We start from the raw sequence: 26,496 nt of genomic DNA on the forward strand, positions 1-26,496 counted from the left end.
GTGTCATTGAAATGAAGCGGGACCAAACAAACTTCGTATTTGGTTCGCTATATCCGATAATTTGCTATATCAGTGTTCGCTATAACGAGGTTCGACTGTGGTCTAAACCACTGAACCCTTTATCGCACCGCTACCCCGCCTATTGGATATAGGAGGTCCCCCGACAGTCGCTGACTTTGGGACCTCCTCCTGCAGTGCTTCCATCGTGCATTTTTTCTTTATGCTGGAATAAATTCAATTCAAATTCAAATCATGGGCTGGTCGGGAGGTCTGATTAGGAGAATTTTTAGCGCCCACAAATAACAGTTATGAAAGAGGGATCGGCGGTGGCGAAAAGGAACTAAAAAAGGAAAAGGAAGATGTTATTCTCGGGGCCGTAGCGCCGCCGAATAAAGCAGCTTCACCAGAATGAAAACCGGGGGGTGGGGGGGGGGGGTGAGGAAGGGGGGGAGGGAGGCTAGATAGACATATACAGCTTTTCAGTAAAAACTTGAAAATATACCCCTTAATATGTAGGTACACTAGTTATTGTAGTTATTGTACGTGTGTCTGTCCACAAAAATTCGGAAACGCTTGTTTCATCAGGCGATGCACTACACTAGATTACAAAATCGGGTAGTAAGAGCGGCAAATTGTGTTTCGACTTGAACGTCCGAAGTGTTGTCGGTTAAGTTTCAGAGAATTGAAGTAAGTAAACATCAGTGAAGTCCTGAAGTATTGCGCAAGTCTCTCGGTTCTGGCAGTCATGTCTTTCCTACTTCACTGCTACAACTTGATGCGCATGTCTACTTGACGACACCGACCTTAAATAATCTCACAAGGGGTGCTTTTGTTGGCACATGCAAAGCAAAACAACGCATAGTGCCAACGCTTAAACAGTAGCAACTATGTCGCTGTCGGGGCAGAAACTCTAGGTTAAGGTGACAGACGTGCATTTCTTATGAATCAGATACGAACTGATTAAAGTGCTATTAGCATAATTTTTTTCAGGATTTATTCACTGTTTTTAAAGCAGGTTGTTTCCCTTTTTATCAGAATGTAGAACTGTTGGCTGTTCGCGTACGTTCCACATAAGTGACCGGTGTGCGCTTAACAGCCATTACAATAGTACGCAGTTGAAGTATTATTGCGTTATTTGATTTGTAAGATATTGTTTTTCGTTTTGTTTCCAGATGCCGACCTAACAGCGTCACTCCGTCTGCCCCATTCATCATGAGCTCAAGTCCAACTCGTGCAAGAGCACCGAACGACGACTACGACGCTTGAAGCGAAACCTTCTAGGGAGTGATTCGAACTCGCACCAGCGCAGAATGACTTCAGCGTGGAGCCAGCTGGAGCAGTTGCTCACGTGCGCCATCTGCTTGGACAGGTACCGGAACCCGAAGCTGCTGCCATGTCAGCACTCGTTCTGCGCCGACCCTTGTCTGGAAGGCTTGCAGGACTACGCCCGGCGGCAGATCAAGTGCCCCGAGTGCCGCGCCGAGACGCGCATCCCGTACAATGGCGTCCAGACCTTCCCCACCAACGTCACGCTGGTGCGGTTCCTCGAGCTGCACCGGGACGTCACGGGCGAGGAGCCCGAGCCGCTTCCTTCGTCCATGGAGCGCTGCCACGTGTGCAGCGAGAAGAGCTACGTGACCCGCTGCTCGCACTGCGAGAAGAAGGTGTGCGAGACGTGCAAGGAGGCGCACCTGGACATCATGCGCAGGGAGATCAGCCGCATCTGCAACCAGGTGCGCAGGTGCCTGAACAGGCTAAACGACCACCTTGCACAGAACAGCAAGAACCAGGACAAGCTCACGCACAACTGCGCGCTGGTGAAGGAGGAGCTGGACGACCTCATTAATCGCTACGTCAAGGCCCTCCAGCTGGTACACAGCAAGCTCAAGACCGAGATAGACGTGTATCTGCAGCAGGAGCTCAAGCAGCTGTCGGCGCTGTCCGAGGATGTTGAGACGGAGGTGAATAACATTACCTCCAACTGCGACGTCGTCGAGAAGTACGTCAATGAAGACAGCGAGTGGACGGACTCTGAGCTGGTGGAGTACAAGGAGATTTTCTCGAAGACGCTCGAGTTTCTCAGGAACTTCGACCCGGACACGTCGGATTTCGCAAGGAGGGTCAAGCTCCAGATTCACACCGATCCCGACGCGCTGCATCGCACGTTGGCCAACCTGGGCGAGCTTAAGTTCAACAACCCTGTGACATTGTCGTCTTCGAGTCTGAACGTGCCCCAGCTAAATCTTGGTTCGCCGACAGCGGGTACTGCCAATGCACTGATGCGCAGCCAGAGCGACCACCGTCTCGCGACACAGTTTCAAAAGAAGCAGGAATCTTCACGTTCGGCGCTTGACATCGGCCAGCGCTACGGCGGCCACCTCAGTGACTCAGACCGAGATGGCAGCTTTGAAGGTCCCGGTTCTATGTACTCTAGGAGTCGCGGTAGGGATACAAGTGAGAACTCCATTATGCGTAGGTACGGCCCAGATCGTGGAAGGGATAATGAGAGCACGGACAGCCGACTCTCGAATCGCTACGGTGGTAGTAGATTTGAAGACCGGTCCTGGCGCGACGAAGGGACGACGGGAACCCACCATGGTTTCAGATCTCGCTACGCTCGCGAACTCATGGACGACGAGTCGGAAGGACTCAGCGCTCACACGAGAAACGTCCGCTTCGAAGAACCACCTCCCCCGCGGGAGAAAGTTTTCGACACTGATGACGCCACTCGGGGCCCGCTAAGCGGCGTTGTGAAGCTCAGCGACTCGGCCAAGTTTCAGGAACGCCTACACGAGAACCAGATTAAGCAGAAACAGAAGCAGGCCGAGAAGGAGAGGCAGGAGAACGAGCCTCCCGCGCCGGTGGTTCCCGTGCCACCGCCGAGGAGGCCGCCTTCGCGGCAACTCAGCGAGGACGAAGTGGAGAAGCAGAAGAAAGCGGCCAACCAGGCCGCCGCTACGACTTCATCGACCGCCACGTCGCCTCCACCACCGCTGGACTCGAGACCATCGCAGCTCCGCCGGGTCAAGGACGACGTCTCGTCGCGCCCTACACCCCCGGACTCTCCACGGACGCCGTCCACGCCGCGCCAAAGTTCCGTCGAGAGCACGCCCGCGCAGTCCCGGAGGAGTTCGACGGCGTCCGAAGACACGACGACGACGTCCAGCGACGCCCTGCGGTCTCGGCCGCGCCGCGCCATCGAGGAGGAGCCGAGTCGGCGGGAGCTGTCTTCGGCGCCCAAGCCTTCGACTCCAGCCAGGTTAGTGTCGCCGCCACCTCGCGAGCTCTGTTCCACGGCCGCAGAGCCGGAGGACGAGGAAGCGCTGCCGGTGTCGCGTCCCCTTTCGCGCCACTGCCCCTATCGGCGCTCGTGCACGGACTACCTGCCCCGGAGGCGCGACAAGTCGCCGCCGGCCGTGGTGGCTCGTCGCTGCTTCGATGACCTGAGCTGGGCCCCTCGCGCTGGTCGCAGCGACGACCCGGCACCCTCGCGGTGGACGGGCTTGCACAGGCCGGAATACAACCGCTACCGGACGTCTCGCTTCGGCTCGAGCGCCGGCCTGGAAGAGCGAAGCCCGAGCTGGCGCTCGGCACTCGTGGCCGACACAAGTAGGACTGCCTGCGCATATCAGTTGGCATGAGCGAGCAGCCGCAGCACATGCTAATATCCGACGGGTGCCGGGCCGTGGCGGACGGGAGAGTGAAACGCCCTTAGTGTATGCGCGCCACGCGATGAGAAAAGTTGCCGCGCCTCGCCAAATTCCTACCGACGGCGCGGAGGCGCGGAGTAGCCTCTAAGTCGACGCGTTCAGGATCCGTTTGCCACCGGTTAGAGACTGGTCTTTTGTGGTTCGCTGAGCACAGTAATCGATTATTTCTTTTACAAGTGTTAATGACTGTGTATGCAGAAGCACTAAGCTGATCGCCTGCCATTTGCAGATAGGACAAAGTACATTCTTTTGAGGTACCATACATAATCTGGTACTAAAGGTGACAGAAGTTCAGTGGTATCATGGAATTCAAACCAACTATGGCTGCGATAGCGGGCATAATTGAGACCACCCTAGCACTGTCGTAAAACCGCATGGCAGGAATGGATTCTTCTTTTACATGCAAGAATAACTTCAATGCCAATTTTAAAAACTGCTTTGATGCAAAAAAAAAAAAGTAATACGTGCCAGCTTTACAAGATGACGTATTGTAATGTTTTTACAGTAAGCTTCCCATGGTAAGTTTTCAAGTACCGCGTCTGTGCAGTGGTATCTTCCGAACAGTGAGGCAGGGAGTGATAGTATAAACGGTACGAAACTGGCGCATGCCTCGACGCGTTTGCAGACAGCGCCATTGCCGAAGGCGTGCTCTGATTGGTAAGCGCCTCGTTCTCCTTGTGCCGCAGCGGCAACTCGGCCACGGGTCTTCTCTTTGTCCTCCCATCGCTGTCGGCGGAGACGAAGAGAATGTAAGGCCAAGCCGGAACCCACGGAGCCGCCTCTCCCCGCTCAAGACCGCCAGCGCGGCCGTAGAAGCAGCACCCGAGGAGGACGTTGCTCAGCGGAACACAATAAAGAGAAGCATAGTTATTTTCAGACAAAGCGCTCTCTAGAGTACCTTCCTCATCCACACGTATTCCACAGAACACCGCAGACCGCGTTGCCCACCTGCTCACACACGCCTCGCGCGTTTTTCCAGCGCGAACATCAAGGAAGTGCGTAGAATAAGAGCACACGACGCCACCACCAGCGCCACAGTACACTGCGAGGCCACACAGGAGCTTAGAAGTGCTCGAGAGCCATCGCTTCCCGAATTCCGGAAAGTTCGCAGTGGGAAGTGATCTTCTGGTCACGTTGGAAGCGGTCATCCGGAAGAAGACGCCGACAGCCCGTGTCTCTGGTGGTCTTTCCGTTTTCGTAGATGGAAGGTAGACTTCGGGCTGCACGGCGACTGTGGCACCCTTCGTCAACTGGTCCTACAGTATTCGTTTAGGAGAGCGCACGATGCCCCCCGAAAAAAGGTTAGACGCCCTCGGCGCCGGCATTTACTTCGACGTCTTTCGCTTCTTTCGTCCAGTAACTCGCCACGGAAGGAACTAATCAGCCTCACCATAACCACCCCAGCAAACATGCGAACCCATTGGTGCTGCTTAGCAGGTGCCTTTTTCCGATCAGTGTGTGCGCGCATACCGAGGTAGAGGACCGCCGTATATCTCGAGACACATTCTTGAATGAACCTACGACAGGTTAGCTACGAAGGGCGTAACTTAGTGCCTACATAAAGAAAAATAGTGCGATACCTTTTCCTGTAGCATATTGTTACAGTAGAGAGCATATTGCTCTCTGCTGTAAATACAGCAAATACTGTGAATACATCGTGTTCTCTCTCCTTTTATTCTCGTAGCAATATATAGTTGTCCTAGATTCTTTATTTCTGACATCAGTGGTAGCAGAAATGTAGGTCGTATGCGCGTTGAAGAGTGCTCCTGGTGATGGAGCGTGAAAATGTTTGTCATGTGACGTCCAAAATTGCACCAGTTGTAGGTAGCTTTTCGCACGAGAACGGAAGTGCACCAGTAATGGTCTACACTTGGTGGGCAAATCTGAGCAGCGTTCATGTACTCGTCGTATCATTATTGCTTTTGCCCTATTATTTTATTAACTAGCTCAGAAAAAAAAACCAGGCTGACAGCCTACGATGTGGAATTATTATATAAGGTTTGCCTTTCTATTTTCGTATTTACTGAAGTTCAATCTATGATGTTCTCAGAGGCACAATGTTGCATTTCGCAGCCAAAATTGTTGCACACAAACACCGATTATGTGGCCAGCTCCATATGTATGGTGAGCCTTCAATGTTTGTTTACAAGACAAGAAAAAAAGCTATTTCCTTCCTCTTTGAAAAGTTTTTGGCTGGGTTGAGGCCCCAAATATATCAATATTGAGGAAATTTCGGCAGAGGCTCGAAACAATTTTTTTTTGTCAGAAAAGAAAGCTGATTTGCATTAAAAACAGGTTCGGCAACCGACAGTCATTGAAAAAAAAAAATCTAGGCCTTTCCAAAAGTAAACAAGTCACAAAGAATTCGTCGTTCAAGCTTTCTTCTCGAGTGAGAGGGGAACGTTTTGTGCCAGAAAGCTAGTGAAAATTCTTTCCGTGCTTACTGTCACCAAACAATTTGGCCTCACTTGAATTACCCGTGGTCCAGAAACTTTTGGCGTGGCCTAGAAGCTTTTCACAAAGACTGTGTGCTCAAAATGAGCGCAGGTTAAGAAAGAGGCACCCAAGCAAGTGAAGCTGGTAGTCGAGTTGGCCGCAAGCCACCGTGTCGAACGACAAGGATCATGTAAGGCACCACTAACGCGGCTGTTTCACTCTCCTCTCGGCCCCTGGCAAGCACGCGCATGAGCCTGGCATGCCATCCGCCTTTGGCAAGACAACGGACATGCGGTCACCAGCGAGGCGCCAGCAGGCGCGCTTTGTACCCCCTCTACTACTTAAGACTAATAAACTGTTTTGGCAAACCCCGGGTGTGTAAACGATTAATTAGCATGGCATGACCTTTTCACGCAGTAGTTGATAACGCCAGTAGAAGACATGTCCATAGTGTTGTCCTCAGTCGTTTCCCGTTGTTTTACCAACTTGTACAGGCATTTTTGTTATCTTACGAGTTTTTAGATCCATAGCCTAAAAATGTATGTTTCAAATTCATGAACATTTCTGATTCATCAACTAGCCATACAGCTTGTTTATGAACTCAAAAGATCAGCTCCTGTGATTTTGGATAATTGAGTAGGTTTAATGCTTAATTCTTTTTGAAATAAGGTTAGCAACGAAAGCTGCAACAAAAATGATTAAATGCTATTTTCCCCATTAGTCAACACTGTTTGTGTAATACAGAATCACCAGTTGCCGATATAGTTTTGAGTTATGACGCCAGAAACGACAACTAGGAGGTAATTCTGAAATAGAAACACAGGCCCGTAAATGTAGGGAATGTTTCCCTCCCGAAGACACCATTTATGTGCATGCCTGCCATTTCAGTGGCAGCTGCCTGTCTGTAGAAGAAATGATGATCGTGACTGTTAGGAGGCTAAGTGCGAACGTCTCCTTTCCGTACGCAGGTCTACACGTGCGCCGCTGGCCAAGGCCGTATCTCTAGACCACGACGATCGCCGCCGACCGACGGATGAGAAGAAGAAGGAGGAAATGACGCGGGCTGGGTCGCTGGTCAGCCCACCGCCCGCCGCGCACCAGTCGTCATTCTTCAGCCGGCTGAGGCCTCAGCCACCCCAGCAGGCCCAGATTGGGGAAGACACGGAGACTGACGGCTCAACCGAGGAAGAGTCCGAGGATGAGGAGGACGAGGAGGATGAGGAGGAGGAGGACGAGGAAGACGACGACGATGATGACGTGCCACTGCCGGCGATGCCCACGACGCCCACACGCAAGACCTCGACGACGCAGGCGCCCAAGAAGGACGAGGACATGACCTCGTCGGTGTCAGCTCTGCTCAACAGGAGCGCCCAAGCGCGACGGGGCAGCCAGGACGTTCGGACCTCGACGCCCACGTCAAGCAGGCACTCGCAGTACGCGAGGGACAAAGAGGAAGAGAGTTCGGGCCGCTACCGCTCCTGGAGGGACACGCCGTCCTCGTCGGTAGACGACCCGACGTCCGTGTCGTCTCGCTACGGGACCTCTTTTCTCGCCAGCAGGAGGCGCGCCGCCGACGAAGACCAGCGGGACGAGGGTACCGGCAGCCGCTTCCTGAGTCGCAGCCGCAGTTCGGCGCTCATGGACCAGCAGCTCGAACCTCGGGCCGAGCGCCGCAAGAGCCAGCAGGAGAGTGCCGCGGTGGCGGGGAGGTCTACGGCAGCGAGCCCGGTGTCGTCGTCAGCGGCGGCGCTGCGTCGCAGTCGCCTGACACGCAGTAAGAGCTCGAATGAGGTGCTGCCCGGGGAAGGTGATAGTGGTGACGAGAACAACCTGCCATCGCCGTCGTACAGGAGCCGCTACGCCCAACCGGAGAGTGCGGCTCCCCCACCCGTCAGCGGCAGCAGCGCCCTGTCCCGCTCCAAGAGCAGCCACGTGGTCAAGGACAGCTCCCCGGACGCAGGCGACTACGGCGGTGCTCCCGGGGGCTCCTCCAGCTGGGCGCAGTACCTGCGCAACAAGTACGGCTGCCGGGGCGCGAGCGGGGCCTCTTCGGGCTACGGCCCCAAGAGCGTGTCGCGGTCGCGAAGCTCGCACGCCGTGTACAACCGCAGCGGCAGCGACGACAACAGTTCGGAGGATGAGGAGGTCCCCGTCCGGGGGAGCCGGGGCGCGGACGGCGGCGCGTCGTCGCGCCACGACGGGCAGTACGGGGGCTACGGCTTCCCCCGAAGCATGTACCTCCAGAAGCGCCGCATGCAGCTCAAGATCGGCACGCGTGGCACTGAACCCGGCTGCTTCACGTGGCCAAGGGGTGTCGCTGTCGGACCAGACAACTCCATCGTGGTCGCCGACAGCAGCAACCATCGGGTCCAGGTGAGTGCGTGGAACTAGCCTTTAGAAGGGGAGGGGGGGGGGGGGGGGAGACCCTTTATCCACCGAGAGCTGCCTGCTATGGCGTGTATCGTAGCACGACTGGTACAGCAATGCAGAAAAGCCAGAAATTGATTGGGATTAATCCTTCGATATGTGCGGACCACGTCCGTTCCGACGTCAGGGCCCTCAACACAAAACCTGATCAATGTTATAATATTGACCGACTGTTATTTGGTTGTCGATTGTTTTGTTTTGAATGACCTTAATGCTTGCAATCTGATGCTTTTTTTTCTCCTTGGCAAGGAAAGAGGGTGGAAGGTAGTTGACTCGCTCACTATATCTGTTGGTGTTTGTTATTTAAAATTATGACTGCGACCTTTTATCGATGCAAGGATTTTCTACCTAGTAGGCCATGCTTATTATAATTCAGCCTCCGCCTGATTCCCAATTTCTGGTGTCTGTTCCGTGCAGACATTTCATAAGTTATCCTCCTCCACAAACAAGTGGTCTTCTCTGATTTGACTATACATCCCTCTCCGAAAGAAAAAAAAATGAAGGGACCCTTTTTTGTATTTTTTATTCACAAATTTAGGACGTCTCAATATGTCCTCCCCAAAGCTGTTCATGACACTACTGCACGCAAAGCGTATGTACCACCCATGGCAGAGACGAATAATTCGAAAAACAATACATTGCCTCGTGGTTCCAGAAACCACGTGGAACACTTGGTTCAGGTCGTCGTCACCTTCATAAGAAATGTACACGGCTGGGAAAGCTGGTACTTTATAGTTGACATGTCCAGAACAAACGATGGTGACAACGCGTGCTCCGTTGTTGTTGTTCCGTGTTCCCATTGCTTCTTTTTTACCTTTTTGTATACTCATTCGCTTCTTTACAATATCTTTTAGTTACTTTGAAACAACATACATTCGATCATCTTAATTGTGGCATGAATTGTAATAATTTAAGATTAAAGTTCTTTATGTTCTAAAAAGCGCATAAAATTACTTTTATCAGAACTCCTCACGTTTTCTCACCTTATAATTGTAATACAAGCGGCAACATCACAGGAGGCACAGAAATTATGGAAGATGAATAATTGTGGGCTCTTAATTAATCCCAAGAAATATGGCTGGTTGTCTCCTGGGGTTGAACAAAAAATAGTAGGCCTTATTGTTGTGGAACGTGTAACAACTTCAGAGGGGTACAATTGTATTTTTACAGGATGCGGACAAGAAGTTGCTGCATTAGAGGTGCCCCGGCTATTATTTTTAGCTGCTTCTCTCATTCTTATTTTTATGACTGGTTGTGCATTTACTTGTCCCAAAGAAAGGGAATTAGAGAACGAGCCACTTTCGTGCGCCGAAAGCTTGAAACAGAGGTGGCATGATATCGCAACGCTGTCTAGATGTCCTAAAACCGATCAATACTTTCCGCCGGATTGTCATTGATAAATTTTACATCGGGTTGGAAATGTATTACAAAAAGAGGTGGGCGGCGGGGGGAGGGGGGGGGGGGATATCCTCGGGCCTCCGTCGTCTGAAGTTAGCTTATGTGGTCAGGCAGAAAAAAAAAAAAAAAAAAAAACAGGAGACTTTATTTGCAAAGATGCGGAACATGACATTTTTGGTACGATTACTATTATTTACTGTTTCTACATACTACTATTATTTAGTCAATCATGTCAATAGCTCGCTGCGAGCTTCAGTCTCATTTATTTACTAGCACTAAAATGTATATACTACTGGTATAAACTAGTTTATAGATTAGTACTAGTTTAGCTTTACGACCCCAACTTATGTCGAGCTATCTTTGGGACAAACCAAATGAGGACGTATAGGCCTATAGAAAACAGTACAACCGGGAAGATGATTGGAGCTGGCATCCGAAAACGCCGAAAGGTGTGACGTACTCGCGTGTTATTATACAAGTAACCACGACGCCAGCTGCGCGGCTCATGCGTGTGGCGCCGGACTTCGCTGCGCTCCTAAACACCAACTGGATGGATAGTCCCCAATCTAGGCGGCCGAAACGACACCAACGCAGTAATTGAACAGTCTTACTTTTTTTCAATTATCTCAACTGTTTTAGACGCAGGGTTTTAATATAGGTGGAGAAGTTCTAATTATTATGTAAAAACTAGGCTAATATCACATCTTAAAGTTGCACATCATTTCCTTTGCGCTAAACAATGTCGGCACGCAATAAAGGGACCCTGCAACAACTTTCGATAAGCGCTTTCACTCTTTCCTTCGCGTCAGCTCTTGTTCATTGCACCAGATACGCCTTCATTTCTGCTTTGGTTTTGTGGCTTTTTTAAGTTGCTATTGAAAAGCGTTCATTGCTGAAATTGAAGGAAAACCGGCCAACAGCCGCTAGCTACATGGCCTCACTGACGTAATTAGAGCCGTTGAAGAACGTCAAAACCGGGAAAGAGCAAAACTTTTTGAGCGAGTTTACAAGTTATTTGATGGCCATACAGCAGTGATTGTTGGCTGAGGTACTTTGCGACCTCCTAATCTACGTACTGGGTGCGTTTAATGACTACGTTCTGCAAGCATTTAAAATTTCGAAAAGAGTTACAAAGTGTTGCAGGGTCCCTTTAACCGTGGCACCGGTGCAAGTACATCGGAATGCTATTCTTTTTCATATGTTTCGTGATCATGCACACTGCTTTGCAAGAATGGTTTGCAGTGCATCAGTACGCTTGAACTAAAACCCGGCTTCAAGAGCAATTCATAAAAACAAAACCGGCATAAAAAATACGCCACAAAACGCGCAAAGAAATGTGACGTCAAAAAAACTGCCAGTGTTCCAAGGGATATGCTTCGCATAAAATACGTGACTCGGAATTTCAGTCGTCCACGTCCGCTCGGGATAAGTTTAGTGTCAATAAGCATCACAGCAGCTGTAGTGTGAATTCGCAGTTTATATTGCATAACACGTCGTATTTGTCTTCCAGTGGGAACGCTCAGCTTTTAAGCCAAATTGAATTCGCCCGCTTTGTGGCGCTAGACTGTGGCGCCAATGTGGTGTGGCATAACCGGAGGTCGCTCGAGTGACCCGATGGCGTCCCGGTTCAGCGTGCGCGCGTCGTATGCAGCCTGAAAACTGTCTGGCTTGCATCTGTCGCCCGTTTGTTTCCCATTATGGGAGTTCAAAGTACTTGTTTCCAAAAATGTAACATGCGCCTGCAGTGTGGTTCCCCGAGGAACACTTACGTTGGTTTATCGGAAAGCTTGGGGTTCCGTAGTATCTGTCTGCGAGATTACCCTTGCAGATCGCAGTATTTCTACTCACCCGTGCTGATAAATGGGTAGGCGACGCAGCCAAACTATATCCGCTTTTTTCCTCTGACTTTGTCTAGAAGGATCTCAGCAGCAGGGACAAAACCACCCGCCTCCACATCCTTCAGCACATATCGAGTATAACGGGTTTAATGGAACATACCCAGTGTTTTACGCAAAACGTTTGTAAATGGCCTGAAACATTCGTCGTTGAGGGACGCATTCCGCACAGTTAAAGGGGCCAGACGACGCCCCCCATCGCGTTTAAGGCAGGGCACAGCGTCAAAGGAGCCCGTCCGACCTCTAAACGTATAACAAGTACACTCTTAAAAAAAAGGTCGGGGCATTCACTAATGGAATACTAACAAGTTACTTGTCCCAGTATACACTAGGTACTTAGTAACTGGAGGTAGTAAATGTAGCACTTGTCAGAATTACTATCCGAAGCAGGCAGTAAGCACCACTACCCCCACTAGTAAAGTCCCAGCGATAGCACTCTTCTGAGCTACATGCGTTTACTAGCTGGCCATGCACAACCTAGTCATAAGCACGACCTTAATCTAGTGCATACTGCTTCCTACACTCAGTTAATTTACTAACCATGAAGTTGTTAGTGGCAGAGCCTACGTACAAAACTGCGGGGTAGTAAGGTTCGTAAAGAGTTAGTAAATACGGCCGTTACTACCATTCTACTACCTTTTTTATTAAGAGTGTATTGTTCAGATTATAAAATGGCCTAACGGTTCTTTTGCCACGATGTTTTATATTCAAGCAGAAACGCTTTGTACTGCCACGCATCACGACGTATAGCGCCTGTTGCCGTCCAATCCCTGTTTTTTCCCCATCAGATTGCTTTTCGACTGGTCGCACCTACCCAGAAACCCCTGCATATGCAATGATGCATCATAGCGACGAGACAGTGTATACTGCGTATGTGCGACAAGGAGGATACTTACACAGATGACACTGTTTCATTTTCACATATTATTAGCTCATTCTACGCCAGTGATTTCGGAGTTCAAGCGAACACGTTTACGTGTCTTGGCAGGTGTGAATATACAACGTGTCGCAGTATTAGCTACAATGTAGCAGAATATATTCGATATCCCTCTCAGCGCTCAAGGTCATCGGCAGCTATTTGAACGCGTTGTGCTGAGCCTAAGTTTTATATTTGGAGCCCCGAACCCTTGCAGTTTTGGCAACCGAAACAGCTTTCAGCCATCAGGCATTGCTGCATGTGCTGCCCCCAAAATAACTACCCCACTAAAACCCGCGATCACGAGCGAACTGAGCTGTAGTATGGCTTCGCCACGCAGGTTTCAGTAAGCTACCCCTTTTCAAAATTTCAGAGCCATCACCATCACAGTTGAAGCGGCCGGCGTCGAGCGCGGCCGAGCCCCCCCTCCCCCGAAGCGCTGGCAGCGATCGGCTTAAACCGCGACCCCCGGACTGGCCGCCCGTGACCCTGTGACCCCGGCTGCTGGCTTGAACGCCGAGTGCGAACCCTGCTGCGTGCGTGCGCGCGTGTGTGTGCGTGCTACCAGTGACACTCGCGGTAACGTGGCAAGGGACTGTGATGTCTGCTCGCACCTCCCCATCCGCCTGCCTCTACCTCGAACCACTCCAGCCAAACGTTTAGCCGCGCTCTTTAGATATGTTACCATGACGCAATTGCTGCATTCTATACACCCAGAGGAACGCGAAACCAGAACACAACAAGCGTTACGATTGTTTCAGAATATTATTATGTTTCTACACCTGTTTCTAGCAAAAAGAGAGGGAGAGAGGGGAGTACCTAACAGCAAAAATGCCATCATGAATTTCCCCAATTAGATTGATTCATTGCTTCTATTGCGATCGCGCTAATCTGTTTCCCGGTATGACTGGTGGAGGCTCTACGTGTCAGATAAATATTCCCAAGCAGCCTTTGCATTTCGCAATGCTGATTACGTAATTATTTCTAGTTGAAAACTCGTTTCAGGCGCAGTGCTTAGTTGAAGGTGGTGTGGGATGCAGAAAAACTTTTTATGGTGATAATATTTGCATTGGAAAGACACCGTACCCAGGAAAGCCAGTACCAAAAAGTGCTTCCATATGGACCTAAACTAGGAGAATGGCTGGATGGTTCTATGGCAGGATGCTTATATGCTTCTTATCGCCCCTAATTCCTCTTCCCTCGGAGCTGGTCTCTTATGTTCGTGTGTGGACAGAAGTGAATGACGTTTTTTTTTCAGTAACGACCATTTTTTATACTGGTGCAATAAACAAATTTGGCAAAGTAATGCCTTAAAAATCCTGATTGTCTTGCTCTCTTAACTGCCGCTCTTCGCGAAGCAAGCTACATATAATCAATGGCGTGCTCACTACTCTTATCTTTTTCATACCATTGCATGCTTTGTTCTGGTCCGATGCACCAGGCTGCTAATACTCGCTGATTAACTGCTGCTGAAATACGAATTAAGTGGCTAAAAACAGCAATGCTACGTCCAAAATACTGTCATATCTCCCCACCCATGACAAACTCGTTTTACAGGACGAATTGAAGTATTGCAGTTTACACATCGCTGTCGAATCACCGTCTAGCGTATCACTTTACGGTTGATTGTGTGCTGGTCATCAGATGTTGATTCATTTTTTAACAGCCAGAGATAAATGAACGCCCGCAAAAAAAAATTCCCCCGCATTTCCCCGAGGGGGAGAATGTGAAAGTGCGAATGCACGGTTGTCGGCCCGCTTGCGGCGCTTGCGCTCGGCCCCCGCAGCCCACCGCCTCGCCGCCTTCTTTCTCTTCCATCTCTTCCATCGGGTTTGTAGTATCACGTGTACACCACGCAGTTATCAAGCCGCTATAACGCCGCTGAGTCGCCAACGCACGCCGCTGACGACGTAGTTTGAATGCGTTAAAGATATAAGGCGCGTTACTGACACCGATATCAGCGTCGCGTCCGTGGCTTATTCGGTAGAGCGTCGGGCTGCGGCCCGCGAAGTCCTCGGATCGAAACCTTGCGCCGGATGCCGTTTCTTTTTTAAATATAGAGGAGCACTGCGGACGCCGCCGCCGCCGACGCCGCCGACGCCGCCGCCGCCGGCGGTGGATGGTTTGGGGTCGCTTATAAAGTGCATTCGCACTTAAAATATGCCCCAGAGAGTGCAACTTTTAAGTTTTTTTTTTCTCGGAGATTCGTTATTTGTGCGGTTTGCGTCTTCGCACATATTTTACGATGACTGCGTGTTACCACTACGTGTAAGTATCATATGCAATATTTTTAGGTCTCCACAAGGAGGCCCAAATTTATTTGAACGAACACTTTCTCAACAGCGCGTTTTTTCGTGGCCGACTGAGGAAGAACAGCGTCCGCACGGCAGTTTTTCGTCCATAAAATTGAATTTCTGCGAAAGAAAGCACAGTTAGAGTACATAAAAATGCAATAAAACGAGTACACAAAAACTGCAATAAAAATATGGCAGCACAAATCCTGAGCTTTAGAAATTTACTGGGTTTAATTGAACTGATATGACAACATGTTCACTGTTTTTTTTGTGTAATATTAGCAGGCTTTTATCACTTTATATTAATACGTTCTTACAAAGCGAGAGTAGTTTTCCGTGGACGACGTTGCCGTGCACACCTGCAGTGATACTGAGCCAGCGTTTGTCGGTTTTGCTTTTTATACGCGCGGTTCTGAAGGAATTAGCTGAGACGCTGGCTTACTGATGAGAGGTCTGCTGACGTCTGGCAGTTGGAAAAGTAAGCCACAGCTATGCTCAAGCATATAGCTACGAAAAAATGGCTAGTTTGAAGCTCGACTGAAGGAGGCTGCTGAAGGTGTATTAGCGTCTTCACTCGCCATTTTAAGACTATTCAAAGCCTAAAAAGTGTTCGCCGTGCGCTCCGCCAACAACGGTGACTTTTTGGTAGTGCATCGCGAAGTTAGGCAACGCTGTGCTCTCTAAATTCCGGAAACATTGGGACCATGGCAGGTGTGCAAAAACTCCATTTCCGTATTTCCTACATAAAAACCGATTACATATCTAGGTAGCCCTTGCTCGGGCAGTCACAGCAAGTGGTTGTACTTTTTTTGTGCGGCCAGGGGTTCTCGAGTTATTCAAATTTTTGCGATGCTACTTGTGTCAAGGACGGTCGGCATCCTCTTCCTAGCCCGGTATGCACATGGTGTTTCTGACGTAGCACTGGATTTATTGTTAGGAGTAACACTCAAGGACAGAAAACGGGCTACCTGGATCAGAGAACAAACTGGAGTAGAAGATATCATTATTCGAATAAATAAAAAGAAATGGGCTTGGGCTGGCCATGTAGTGAGACGAACCGACAACGGGTGGACAATTAGGGTAATAGAGTGGATACCGCGAGGTGGGTCTAGAAGAAGGGGAAGGCCATTAGTTCGATGGAAAGAGGAAATAAAGAAACCCGGGGGTAAACTGTGGACTTGAGCAGCGCAGGACAGGGATGGTGGGAGGGTAATGGGAGAGGCCTTTACCCTGCAGGTGACCTGAGTAGGCTGATGATGATTATTAATTAGTTCTTAGTAGGTACATGCCCAAACCATAACCTTTCATTGATTAGCGTTTTTCTGGTGTTTTTCTTTGCTGTGACCGAGGCGACGGATGTGGCAAATATTTTGTAAAACACCGCTCATCCGATTCCCTTTTTCAGCAATCTATTATTTGCATAAAAAGTATGAGTCTGCTTCCAAAGACAGGTGACAGCAGCCAATTAAAGCGCTTCAAAAATCAGCGGTTAGGATAGCTCCTTTCGGCCCTTCGAACTCCATGGGGTAATATGCGGATTCGATATCGCACTTAAATCTTCTCCCGATTAGCTAAACCATTTACTTCTTTTTTTACACGGTTCCTTTTTAATCACCAAGCCATCTTAGGGAGGATTCACTAGGGGCTGCTTGTCCCGGCGACGATGGTAATAAGCGTGCACCGCGTGTGTCGCTCATTGTTCACACCACTGAAGACAGCGGAATAGCTTTGAGGTCCAGTGGCAGCGCAGCAGATTACGGACAAGGTACCCCCAGCAACGGCTGCTATGACAGCGGGTTGGTAGGGCGGTGAGCAGTACGACGATGGGCTTCCTCCCCGTGGTGTCATTGTAGTTCATGCGCGCGATGAGATGACCTAAACCACGTGCTCTGTAGTGTGATCTACCATGCAGGTGTACCAAATGACACCGCCTATAATTTAGTCTACCTACGTGGCACAGCGATGGTTAACTTGAAAGAAAGCACGTTGACGAACAATTAAGTAAATAGCGGGTCTTTCCCTTACCTTAACTTTATCTACGCTCGCTGCTGCTGCTGAAAAAAAAAAAAAAAACGAAGTAAAGGAAGACGGGTGCATCGGTTGTCCACCTCATTTCAAGTTTAATCCCCCTTTTTTCACGTTAGGCTTTACCGCAAAGAAGGAGCATTGTTATCATTAATGTCATGCACTGTGAGCGTTGGAGTGGCCGTCTACTATATGGCGAGCCACCATTTGGTTGTTTCTCACATTAGTTCTTTCGGTGAGCGATTTTCGTCAACTCACGAAGCGGTATTTCAGTTGCCTTACTCGTTTCTTCTGCCAACGGACCGTACCATAGCCACTGTAACAGCGCCTCCGTGTTCAAAAGAGAACAGGTGAATACCTCTAAATGACTTTTCACATCGGAGGGCTTTTCACTAAAAAACTGCGGGGACACCTAAGCCCTTCTTATGATACAGTGAATGTGGTGAAAACCTTAGTGTGTAAATGAGCGCACTCGCGGACTACGCGCCGAGCGCAGCAGAAGTGGATGCTAAAAACGCGAGAAGAAAAGAACGTCTTAGTGCATGCATTGTATAAACCTCGTTTCAATTCAAATTCAAATTCAAATTTTGCAGTTCAAGTCCTTAGAAAGTCTTCCTGCACAGCTTGTACCTATGTTACACCTATTGCACATTTTAAACTTCATTTAATGATGCGGTTCTGTAACTCCATTAAGTTTTTTTTTATTACATTGGCTTTGACGGCGTAAAGTGTGTGGTTCTGGGCATATAATGCAATTTTGGCCCTTGGTACTTCTGTTTCGTTGTCCTTGGACGCGACCTTTCTTCGGTTCCAGTAGCCGCACTAATCTTTGTCTCTCAAAATATATCTGCCCATTTTGCCGTGTGCTGTGCCTAATGAACATACCACATAATATGTGTACGTCAGTATGCACTGCCTCGCAGTGAAGAAGGAAGTTAAGGTAAGCTATTGCGGGATACTCAGAATTATAAAATGGATCAGTGGCCTGCAGCTTCACAGCAAAGGAGGGGTAGCTCGATGCTCGCCTTGTGGTTGGTTAAAAGGGTACGTTTATCCAAGTGAGCAACGTGGTGTCAGTGATGATTTGTTACAGACATTCTTGCCAGTTAAAAGTGAAGAGGTGATCATTGAGCGGCAAACAGGTCAACCCCGAAGCCTTCAAATGGTATCGTCTTATTGTGTATGCATTTCTTATTCTATATGATGCAATTGATGCCTTGGCAGCTTACAACGTTCTTTTTGTGCCTGAAAAGAGATACACCAACGGGAAGACAAGACTATTACTGTTGTTCTAAATTCAGGAAATGGACATGTAGCATGATTTCATGAAGAGCTGTGTGTGTATATATATATATTCACGTCATTATTTTTTTCTCATTATCATCATGATTACTGTCACCACGATTCGAGGATTGAATGCTTGGTGCGGGGCACAGGCCCTCTACCAACGACTCCAACTAGCTTCTATGCTGCGTCAGCCGATTGCAGCTTTCACTTTCGAGTTGTCTTACCTCTCTGGTCGTAAGTTTCAAAAGAACCTACGTAGCAGTTACGGCTTGACGTGAAATAACGTCAAAGTAAATCTTATTTTGCTGAAGGTAAAAAGGGTCAAACTATACTTCAGGACGTTTTTTTTTTCAAGCGGAAAGAGTGTGGAGAACGCATGAGTTTCTCATTGTATTGTCCCAAAGTATGGTGTCCAGAGCTTTAATTTTTTGCTTAAGATTGTAAAAACATTTTTAAGATCTAAAGGGACTTCAAACATCACAAATATGAAGTCAGAAAAAAAGTTTGGTTCATTAGGACGGACACAATGACCCACTGGGCACTGGGACACACTTGGCACTTGCTGCCCATATATCAGTCGAACAAGAAAGCTACCTTGATCAGCATGATTTATGGTTCAAGGAAAGACAATAAAGGTTTGCATTGCTATCATTTGTGATAACAACGAAATTACACAATTTCGCTTACCTGTCACTAGCCCGTTGAGCCCCCTGGTTGGATGCGAGTTGACACGCAAAAACAATATTTTTTTTTAAGCACACGGAACTACGTGCTGCCCTCTCTTTTTTAATTTTTAAAGGTCCGGGAACCTTTGTCTGTCAACAGACGGTGTTAAATGTCGAAAAAAATATCGTTTGAGTTGTTGCCCCTGAGAAACATTGGGCATCAAAGAGTTAAAAAAAAAAGGCCGAGTAAACGGCGTTCTTTCAAGCTGTCGAAAAAGGTCCCGCTCGAATTCGTCTAGCCTGCTCACCGGATATAGTAACGTTGTATAGACTGGAAGCGACAGCAGTGTTCCAAAAGCGCCGAGGGGTTCTTGACTCGCCGCTTTGCCGCCGCGCACACAGGTGTTCGACGCGTCCGGGCGGTTCCAGCACGAGTTCGGCACGTACGGCAGCTCAGAGGGCGAGTTCGACTGCCTGGCCGGCGTGGCGGTGAACCGCATCGGGCAGTTCATCGTGTCGGACCGGTACAACCACCGCGTGCAGATCTTCGACCCCTCGGGCCGCTTCCTGCGTTCCTTCGGCTGCGAGGGCCGCGTGGACGCCCGCTTCAGCTACCCCTGGGGCATCACCACCGACTCGCTGGGATTCATCTACGTCTGCGACAAGGAGAACCACAGGGTCCAGGTGAGCACGACACCCCATCGGCCGGCCGCCCAGCTTGGCGGAACGCGCCCGTATACGCGGCCTGGGCACTGGTGCATCTGTTTATCCAAGGGCTCAGGAATATAAGAAGGTTTTGCACAGTGACAAGGACAGTGGTCAGACAGAATGGGTAGTGATCCCTGGCCCCCTATGATCTTGTTGTCACTGCATTAAATATTCTTCTATAGCCATGGATAAACGCACCGAAAACACGTTTTATTGAAGCGCTGTTGTACGAGGGGCCAGGGTCGATACAAGACTTTGGTCACATCTATCAACTCGCCTTTTTCGGTCATAAAGAGTGGCATGTGTGAATATATTTATTTGTAACCCACACCTGATGCAGCACCCCATGTCGGGGTCTCAAGGTAACTAGCACTGAGAAGTGAAGAAAATGACTAAAACACCCACATACTAAAGGCATTAAAGCAGTTCTCTATGGTGTAATTTGCGGCAGTTTCATTACCGGTGACTACGAATTAACCAGTGTTAGGCTTTTGGGGATTATCACACTACAGTTACACTACACCAGTTTTCTTCGATATTCCGTCCAGGAAACCTTTCGCGAACACCGAAGGGGTCTGCGCGAGGCAAAAGTTGAACTGGTGGAGCTTTGCATTATCACTTGTTATAAATACAGGTTCCCGACATAGTGCCAACCGCTCAATTTACGAGCCGTTAATTCCATGTCTACCCCACGGAGCACTCGATACGCCTGGTGCGGAGCATTGATCATCCTACGACAGTGCAACGACATTGACCAAGCATGGTGACGTTTTGGCGACATTACATTAATATTTTGATGACGCAACGTTATTAGTGCGTTATATAACATTTTGTTGCCATGATTTTCGCATTATCATGAATCAGTGATGTTACGTGACTATTGTGATGACAGTGCGTAATTCCGGCTCCACTTTTGCTAGTCGATTATGTTTTGCGCAACGTTCGGGTCCTGTCGGTGAAGTCATCTCTGTTCACCTTGTTACTGCGGGATGCTTTCTTTGATGCATTGAACTGATTCTAGGGCCCTCATGCGCTGGAATACATAGAGCGGCGCCCGGCTTGAGCAGCGCTAGAATACGTCATTATACGCTAGAGCACAAATTTCACACTCAGATAACTTTGTGTTCTCTTAGCAAGGGCGCTGGTCGTGAGGTCGCTTGTGCGATGGAAACACGGCCGCCGCGATTCGTGTAGACGCATACCGTTAACAGCTGACCTGTGAGATGCTGCTGCGTAGGAGGGGAATTTTATGTTTTATGCCTTTTTGGAAATTTGATTGCGTAGAGCTATTTTTGCGTAGCACAGGAATTCTAGGCCAGAGCACAGCACAGTGAATCTGTTGTGTATGCGCGCACAACACTTTTGATACTACTTAGACTTTGAGCCTGTGCCAAATTCTTCTGCAAGCCCCCGACCTACACGCGCCTTATGTGCCCTGTTCTTAGCCATGATTTCAAAACATGCGCAGTCACCTGTGGCGCCATAAGGCGCTGTTGGGCTGATGTAAGGAAGGTCACGGTGGGAAACAGCGGCAAAGTATGTACCTAACATCTGTGGTGTACGCGCAATCCTATTTCGTTTGAAATGGTTGCCACTGGACCTTTACGAGCCCGTTTAAATGAGCGAATTGATGCCCGTAGCAAATACCACTGTCTAATTGCCGTCGTAGTGATAAACACAGGGCACATGACCACATTCTATGGAGTGAAATACTACTAAAAAGTTCAATGCCGATCGGTGCAATGGCCTTTGATATCGTCCTTGTCCATGGTTATAGGGCGGTCTAGCGGATGCGAACGGCAACCATCCTTTCGTGCTGTATCCTCGATGCCCGCTGACTGGTGGTTTCCCGCGCAGGTGTTCCAGTCGGACGGCACCTTCGTGGGCAAGTTCGGCTCCCTGGGCTCCCGGCCGGGTCACCTGGAGCACCCGCACTACGTGGCCGTGTCCAACACGAACCGCGTGATCGTGAGCGACTCCAACAACCACCGCATCCAGATCTTCGACGTGAACGGGCGCAGCCTCTCCACCTTCGGCTCAGAAGGCTCGGACGAAGGCCAGTTCAAGTTCCCGCGCGGGGTGGCCGTCGACGACCAGGGCTACATCATGGTCGGAGACTCGGGCAACAACCGCATCCAGATCTTCCAGCCGGACGGCTCCTTCCTGCGCGCCTTCGGCCAGTGGGGCTCGGGAGACGGAGAGTTCAAGGGCCTCGAGGGCATCGCCGTCATGCCCAGCGGCAACATCGTCGTCTGCGACCGCGAGAACCACCGAATACAGGTCTTCTGAGCACAAAACAGGTTCGTACGTCACCGCCCCTCCCCGATCGACGACACTGCTCGCGTCTGCTCTTACGTTCTGCTGGAGTGCTTGTAACTGGTGAGACATGGTTGTAACAGTTACCTTGCAGCTTAAACGGCCGAAGTTTACGTGGTTAAACACTGGCACAGATGGCAGCAATTAGCGCCGTTTGAGCCCATTGCAAGCACCTAGATAAAAAAACGTTATGCCTGTCCTGGGACCCAAGGGAGACAACATTCATTTAAGCAAACTTACGAACGTCCTTGCCATAAATAGTTGGTAATACTGTGGCTGAGGAGCCCGTGAACAAAAGCCATGGACCGGTGTTTCTGCTCCAAATACTGCGCATAATTTTATTTTACGGTAGTCTGTATATTTTGCACCAGGAGGCCCAAAACCGAGAGGTAAGAGCGGAGAAAAGGTAAGAGCAGTAGTGGTATTTACCGGTCGTTGCCCGGTGTTTAGGCGCCGCCGGTGGCGAAAGTATTTAAAGGCCTTGCCAAATTTACCTGCCAGTGTGACATTTTATAGCGGCACCTCCTTTCCAACTCTCTATAAAGCCAAATTGGTTTTAACGTTTAATTATAGCACATGTGGACTATTTCAGGAATGGAGTCATTTTATGCAGCTTCAGTTAATGTTGACCGATGTAAAAATTGACACTTACAACATTTGGAAACGTACATTTCATCTGTTTCAAGGAAAACAGAGCCTCAAAGCCCTTACGATATGGAGGGCCAAATCGACAATAATATAAAATGGTCGTTATCTCTGAAAAACAATTTCACATAAAAGATTAAACTTCGTATTTTACTTACTTTGGCAGTGTACTTGCTGTGTGTCGTTTTTCCGTTGTTCCGGGAAGTGAAAGCGATACTTGCTTAAAGTGGAAACAGGTGCATCGGGTGTCTTGTGCCGATATCCGAACGTGACAGACGATATTTTGCCTTACGCAATTGTTCCGCCGACGACGTAAAGTGCGCTCCTCTGCGAGCGAAATGCTTTCGCAAGTTTTCCTTTAGCTTCTGCTTCGAAATATTTGTCTCCCGTCTGCCGTTTTACTCCCCCTCTTCTCGTCCAGATCAGAAGACGGATCTCCGCAGGGGCTCGCAGACACTTCTCTGTCGCACCAGCATGGCGTGTGCGGCGATATACGGTGTCCTCCCGGGATAGCTGCTACTCTCGCCTCGGCGCTGCCGGGGTCCTGGTGCCAGCGTCCGGAAAGCAGGAACCGGAAGGGGCGTCACCGCGTGTGAAGCAGCGTGGAGCTCGCGGGACTTGTTTGCGTAGTTCCCCGTCTGGATGGAGTATTTGTTTCGTCCTTCTTTTTCCCGAGAAAGCGAAGGCTGTGATCAACGACGTAGAAGTGTTTCGGGTAGACAGGACGCTGCTCCTGGACCGCCTGGTTTCCCGTTTCTGTAGACTAAAAGAAGGAGAGTGAGTGGGCGGCTAGAAAAAAGGCCTAAAACCAGCGACAGTCTCAATCGCTTTAACTTGTCCATTTCAGGTGCTTCTAAATAGCTTCGCTTACTAGCTGCAACACGGTTGTAGTTTTTCAAAAAAGTACAAGCTCTGTTGGATGAGGCGAAACGCATATCTTCTGTCGAGGCGCATCTAGGTGTCATGTACTTGGAAGAATTCTCTCGAGTTTTGCGGCTTCCGGAAGGCATTTCCAAGTGAAGTGTTCGATTAAGCGAATATGTAGCAGAAAAAGAAAGAAAAAAAAACAAATTATTGGCGACTCTGTGCCGCGTTTTTTTCACTTAAAGCAGTAAAACAGGCTTATGCACGGGCAGACTATGCTTTTCACGTGAAATGTATTTCCATGCATACGAAAGAACGGTTTCTGTAACGCCCCCTTTGTATGCCATGACGTAGGTCAATTTGCAATGACCACCTACAATTATAGCTGGTCTTTGTTCTTCGCAATGCAGTCAATCACGGGATGTGTACTTAGTATCAAACAGCCGATCATAGGAAATCTTCCAAGTGCCTTCAATGACAGCAGCGGTGTACAGAATGGAACTCGCCAACTCTCTGCTCTGGTGCCCTGACGAAAAGTTTCTTTTCAGGCTTCCAAAGTGTTTTTTTCTTGTTTTTTTTTCTTTGTTAAATGAATCGTGTTGGCTTCTCTTATTTCAGATAGCAACCAGCCCTCGTAATCTGTTATAAACACGCATAAGGCGCTGTTCTCGCATTAATTACAAACATAGCATTGGTTTGTGCCTCTGTGCCTTGGTTAGTCTTAAGTTAAAAAGAATAATTGAGCGTTGCTAGCTTTGCCGTGCTCAGCTTGTGTTTTATGTTATTCCCGTTTGCCAAAAGACTGAATCAGTATTAACGATTTCACATAATCCCACTTGGCAAGCGTTTCTCCCGTAAGCCCGAACCAAACACCGAACATGGCCCCGCTTTACAAGTTGACGGGAACGGCCGGTCTCGTTCACGGCTCATCGTATACGCTACAAAGTCGCTCAACTCGCACCGCACAGCTCATACCTCGCTGTTGTTGTCTTGGGTATTGCAGTTCGATTTGAGTAGGTTTGTTCATGAATGGATAACCCTAAGCAAGTTGTCCTACTCTTGCTTCCCCTTGACCCCTTTTTGCATTTCAGTTCGTCGGTCGGCGGCCCTGTGGTTATCGTTTTTACATTTCATTTGCGTCCATGACCATTTCTCTGTCACAAACTAAACGCTTCATTTCTTGTTTTCATGAAAATACTTCTCTCTTTTTTTGTTCTTCTTCTCTGCCTGACGCAAAATAAAAAAAAGACGCTAGTAACGTTGAACTTCGATATTGCAAGCTTTTGAATTTGCCGCCATGCCACGGTGGCTGAAGCCACCTGTTGTTAAACGTGGTGTTGCGCTTTCGATTTCTGGCCTTAATGGCTATATTTATTGTTGGGCGAAAATACAAAGAAACGCTTATGTAAACGGCGTTTTGTAGCAATTTATCAATTCTGCCCAGATGGTTGTAACCCGTCTCCCTTCCTCCTTCCACTAGAAATTCTGCCTTATAGTCAGGATTCCGTCCCGGTGCTTCAACGTCAGATCTCTTATGTGTATTTTGCGTCTAAGATTCCTTAAACTGAAGGAAATAAGATGCTGAAAGTTGAGCTTAGCGTTCGTCCCGTTTTCTCCTCCTTTTAGGATTTAGGTGGTAGAAAATCGCATGGTGATTGTATCGTCGTAAGTACGGTACATGCGGTATTTTGCCGCGAGTAGATCTAGCAGTGCCTACAGGGCGCAAAAGTGCTCGTTGATTGCATGCACTCAGCTTCAGAAAAGCACTGAGCAGCAAAAAGAAAATAAAAGCGATTGTCTATGTCATCAACTTCCTGGCATCTCACGTCGCTAGGTTCGTGTGTCGCTCGCATATGCTACGTAACCTTTCTGCCTTTCGCATTTGACGAACGCTGATGTACCTCGTCCCTTTTGAGCTATAGAGTAGGCCTAGCGACGTCAGACGCCAGGAAGGGAAGTAGCGTATAGCTCCTTCGATTTTGCTTTCCCTCGAAACGGTCTTCATCCTCCTATAGCTCGTAGAAGAAGGCGGGTATCTCGGCGTTCGTCATTTGTGAAAGGCACAGGAGAAGACGAAGTGTGTGCACGCCTGTTTTTGAAAGGCTGTTTCGAAGCCAGAATAATAAAAATAGTGATGCGTGTTGTGTGCGTGGGTGCGTGTGGTTGTGGGTGTAAGAATGCGCCGAGCTTCTGTGTACGCAGAAGTAGGTTTCTCGCGCTGTTTTAAAATTCAGTGCGGGATGTCGGCATTTTTTCTTCGTTTGGGAATACACTTGCCATGTGCTCAATCGCGATGCGAGCATCTATCTCTTAATATTAGAAGTGTGGATTCGACCCTTCTTGCTGACACGTCAACTAAAAAAAACTTAAAATGCAGGCAGGAAGCCACGCCCGGAGAAAACATACCAGGCTACTGATCGCAATATTTTTTTCTTTTTTCTCCGGTTCATAGTTTAAGCGATTTTTTGATGACCTTGGCAATGCTTACACTGTTGCGTAGGGTGAAATAAACGTGTTTATCTTTTTCTGGCTAACTGTGTGTTTTATCCTCTCCAACCTCACGACCTGCGTAAAACGTCGTGAAACATACGCTGAACCATCAGCGGAATCTTTTCATTTTCCCGGGAGGGAGGGCTGACCCCCACTCTCTCTTTATGTTATATATATATATATATATATATATATATATATATATATATATATATATATATATATATATATATATATATATATATATATATATATATATAAATTACTTGCACCCCGTGATGATGAGTGATGATGATGGAAATTATGACTACATTTCATCATCATCATCGTGTAAATAAGGCGCTTGAACCATATTTTGAATCTGAACTGATTTTGAGTGAATCTGGCTTGACCTCCTATTCAGTACTGAATGAATTATAT

At 48.6% G+C, this 26,496-nt stretch overlaps 1 protein-coding gene across 6 annotated transcripts in view; it reads left to right on the forward strand.

The window, feature by feature from the left end:
- Tn (tripartite motif containing protein thin) overlaps nucleotides 1-26,120 on the forward strand; it is a 159,041-nt gene extending 132,921 nt beyond the window's left edge. For 3 of the 6 annotated variants that reach the window (XM_077699416.1, XM_077699415.1, XM_077699414.1), the window contains exons 2-6: nucleotides 1,173-3,259; nucleotides 7,115-8,519; nucleotides 19,456-19,737; nucleotides 21,619-22,061; nucleotides 23,144-26,120. In XM_077699416.1, the coding sequence (XP_077555542.1) occupies nucleotides 1,311-3,259; nucleotides 7,115-8,519; nucleotides 19,456-19,737; nucleotides 21,619-22,050 (4,068 nt within the window). In that variant the 5' untranslated portion in view covers nucleotides 1,173-1,310 and the 3' untranslated portion in view covers nucleotides 22,051-22,061; nucleotides 23,144-26,120. Of the gene's footprint in view, nucleotides 1-1,172; nucleotides 3,260-7,114; nucleotides 8,520-13,155; nucleotides 14,126-19,455; nucleotides 19,738-21,618; nucleotides 22,062-23,143 lie in introns of those variants that run through there. The other 3 variants (XM_077699419.1, XM_077699418.1, XM_077699417.1) reach the window with 3 other exon arrangements.
- The last annotated feature ends 376 nt before the right edge of the window (nucleotides 26,121-26,496 follow it).

The sequence above is a fragment of the Haemaphysalis longicornis genome, unplaced genomic scaffold (genome assembly GCF_048455015.1).
Source record: "Haemaphysalis longicornis isolate Haplotype H1 unplaced genomic scaffold, Haemaphysalis longicornis Haplotype H1 scaffold_2, whole genome shotgun sequence".
In the NCBI taxonomy this organism is placed as follows: domain Eukaryota; kingdom Metazoa; phylum Arthropoda; class Arachnida; order Ixodida; family Ixodidae; genus Haemaphysalis; species Haemaphysalis longicornis.